Source organism: Notothenia coriiceps, unplaced genomic scaffold (genome assembly GCF_000735185.1).
Source record: "Notothenia coriiceps isolate Sejong01 unplaced genomic scaffold, NC01 NC01_scaffold00028800, whole genome shotgun sequence".
Classification (NCBI taxonomy): Eukaryota; Metazoa; Chordata; class Actinopteri; order Perciformes; family Nototheniidae; genus Notothenia; species Notothenia coriiceps.
In genome coordinates this window covers 305,946-309,568 of record NW_011361501.1, presented here as the reverse complement: position 1 = coordinate 309,568, position 3,623 = coordinate 305,946, and the positions used below count along the sequence as shown (strand labels likewise).

At 38.3% G+C, this 3,623-nt stretch overlaps 1 protein-coding gene across 1 annotated transcript in view; it reads left to right on the top strand.

Annotated features, from left to right (window-relative positions):
- LOC104958466 (glycogenin-1-like) overlaps nucleotides 1-3,623 on the top strand; it is an 11,820-nt gene that overhangs the window by 6,008 nt on the left and 2,189 nt on the right. Inside the window, exon 7 of the mRNA XM_010786208.1 lies at nucleotides 453-634. Coding sequence (XP_010784510.1) covers nucleotides 453-634 — 182 coding nt within the window. The remainder of the gene's footprint in view (nucleotides 1-452; nucleotides 635-3,623) is intronic.

The window sequence follows — 3,623 nt, the reverse complement described above, 5'->3', positions numbered from 1 at the left end:
ATACTGGTTGTTTTTTTTACAACGCATGGTGGAAAGGAGCAGGGAGAAGAAAATCGTATTCTACCTGCCCCTTCTTAAAAAAAAGAACAACAAAAAATAATGAAATGACCATTAAAAAGTAAAATAAAATCAATATTCTTTCAGTCACTGTTGCTTACAAATACTGAAACATAAAACCAGAACACACTCAAAAGTCAACTGTTTGTTGTTACATGTTTTGATGTACGGTTTGTTATCTGGAGCAATGTCTGTTAAAAAAAAAAGAAAAAAAAAAAAAAGTCAACTTCATACTGTCTAAATACGCTTTCTTTATACATTTTCTTAAACATAAAAATTTGTTTGTGTCCTTAATTGTCGGCCCAGCCCTGGCCTCATATCATGTCTGAGAAAATGTATTTTGTCTTTGTTGATTTCTACTTGTAAACGTCTGAAATGCAGTGTTTTGTGTGCAGGTGCTGCAGCGACGCCTGCAGAGCTGCGGGAGCGTCTGATAGAGAAGCTGCGCTCGGTGTTGGCCAGCGGCTCCGATGAGGAGTGCTCAGTGTGTCTGGAGTCTGTGCGTCTGCCCGTCATCACACACTGCGCCCACGTCTACTGCCGGCCCTGCATCGCCCAGGTCATCAGCAGCGAGCAGGTACATGCACGGCAGGGGCTGTAGTAGAAGTGTCAGCTGACAGCAGAGATGGCAAAAGCACACACATCCTTTACTCAAGTAGAAGTACAGATACTCGTGTTTAAAGATACTCTGGTGAAAGTAGAAGTACTGACTAAACTTCTTTACTCAAGTCAAAGTAAAGAGGCTTTGAAATGTACTTCAGTAAAAAGTACCCATAACTAGCAGCTGTTTTAAAGAGTACCTGACCTCCCTTTATATTGATAGAACAATAATGTCATTGTTAGCTAATGAATGTTTCCATGCTGACCAACGGCAACATGACAACGTTTTCATTGGTCCCTCTTCTTTAGAGAAGACCAGAAAATGATGGATACACGGATCGTGTTCAAATCAATGGGCACGCAATGACTCTAAATAATAATGATCACGCCACCAAACACACATTCAGACTAAAGGAACCAGCCTGTTTGGGAAATGTGAGAAGTAGAAAGTACAGGTATTTGGGTTCAACATGTAAGAAGTAGAAAGTACAGGTATTTGGGTTCAACATGTAAGAAGTAGAAAGTACAGGTATTTGGGTTCAACATGTAAGAAGTAGAAAGTACAGGTATTAGTGTTAAATATTTAAGAAGTAAAAGTAAAAAGTCGTCAGAAAAATAAGTAGTGGAGTAAAGTACTGATACCCGAAAAGTGTACTTAAGTACAGTAACAAAGTATTTGTACTCCACTACTTCCCCCCTCTGTCTGTGACCTTATGGAGGATTTGTATTTGGAGCTGTGACCCCCACAGAGGAAGCAGGGTCGAGTTTGGGAGATCCCCTTCCCCCGTCCATGACCGGTCTACTGGGATCAGAGGTTCTCCTTGATGATGACTGTCAATGTGTGTTTTTCCTCTCCTCATCCTTCCGTTCCTCACCTCCTCCATTCCTCCTCCTCATGTAGAACAAATGCTCAGGAAATGTGGTTGGAGAGAAACGAGCTCAAGAGTCGTTCCGTTTATGAAATGTAACATTGCTTCACTGATTAGGTGCTCTTTTCCCTTTTCCCCGGACACACCCTGCTCCGTCAGGATCTCATACGCTGCGCCTCGCCAGGGAGAAGACTTTTGTTTACTTGTAGTAAAGCTGTTTAAGGATTTAGCTCAATTTTAAAATAATGTCCAGCACTTCGCAGTGGTTTTGACTTATAGGAAGCTCATTTTTGCAGCGCTTCTCGCTGTTTTATTAATACTTCAATACATTACACGTCAAGCAATGACAAGATGAAAGCAAAGGACCAAAGCATTATTATTATATTATTAATTGCACTTTAGTTTTTGGATGCATGCAATCATCACCAGTATTTCACACTGCTCATACTTTAAAAACATGTGCAAAACACTTGCTGTTCATAATGTCATATTTAATTATTGTTAAATATATATTGGCTTCAATCCTCTTTCTTGCTTACTTCAGTTCTTTTTAGCCATTCAACTTAGAGGTTATAATAATTTCTGCCTATTTTATATAATGCCATACTGGTAGATGTGTACTTTTGGTTTCATTTAAATTGTATGAAATTGTATTTAATTAAATTACAATAATCTATTTATTATTTTTTTGATTTAATTTGGTTTATTTATCTTCCCTTTTTTGTATTAGTTACAAAAAATAAAATAAATAACCAATTATTCAAATAAAATGAATAAATAAGAATGGTAATTTATTAAATACAATTTTCATTACAATTAAATGAAAGAACAAGTACACATTCTGCGTATGGCAATATATAAATAGTCAGAAATTATTATAAACATCTAAGTGAACTGGTTTAAAAGTACTGAAGTAGCAGAAAGGGTATGATAGCCCAAATTATATATTTACAGATAAAAATGACATATGGAACACAGTTGTTTTTTGCACTTGTTTTTAAAGTTATGAGCAGTGTGGAGAATACTGGAGTGATGATTGCATCATCAATAAAACGTAAAGTGCATATTTTTTTAAAGATCTTTATTTAACACACAGCCAAAGCCACTGTTAGACTCAAGGACTTTCCCACGATGGGCCGGTATAAACTTGTCGGTGTGACACAAGATTCAAACAGTCAGTTTCAGGAAACTTCTGCAGGTTCTGACAAACCATTTTACTGCCACCCTTGTTACGACAGACCGCCTGGTAACTTCCTGCTCCTCTGTGAAGTCGTGAATATTAGCTAGAGACCGAGCATCCAGCATTTTTCATCGACAACAGCGAGCTATTCATTCGTTCACGCCTCAACCGAGAGGCCTTGAAACACCAGCAGCAACAAACAGGGACTTTTGGCAACGGATCGGTGCTGAGGAATGTGGAACAAATCGACTTTTTCTTGCTTTTGTCGCAACCACAAGTAGCCAGTGTTTTCATTTTAAGCTCCAGTTAAAGAGGCGTCATCATGTGGCCCTTGGTGGTTGGAACATTGAATGATAGATTTGCACATTTTGAAGATGTGCCAGAGAAAGCAGACTTCACTTAGTAATAACAGGTTTCACCACAGTCATAATTATGCAACAGGCGAAACACGCAATAAGAAATACTCCTCTAGGTTTGGAAACATTCAGCCCCCACAGCCTACGACCGATCGCTCTCTCTGGAGTACAAATACTTTGTTACTGTACTTAAGTACACTTTTCGGGTATCAGTACTTTACTCCACTACTTATTTTTCTGACGACTTTTTACTTTTACTTCTTACATGTTGAACCAACAAATACCTGAACTTTCTACTTCTCACATTTCCCAAACAGGCTGGTTCCTTTAGTCTGAATGTGTGTTTGGTGGCGTGATCATTATTATTTAGATTCATTGCGTGCCTATTGATTTGAACACGATCCGTGTATCCATCATTTCCTGGTCTTCTCTAAAGAAGAGGGACCAATGAAAACGTTGTCATGTTGCCGTTGTTCAGCATGGAAACATTCATTAGCTAACAATGACATTATTGTTCTATTAATATAAAACGCCAACAACTCTTCTTACATGTTGACTCCA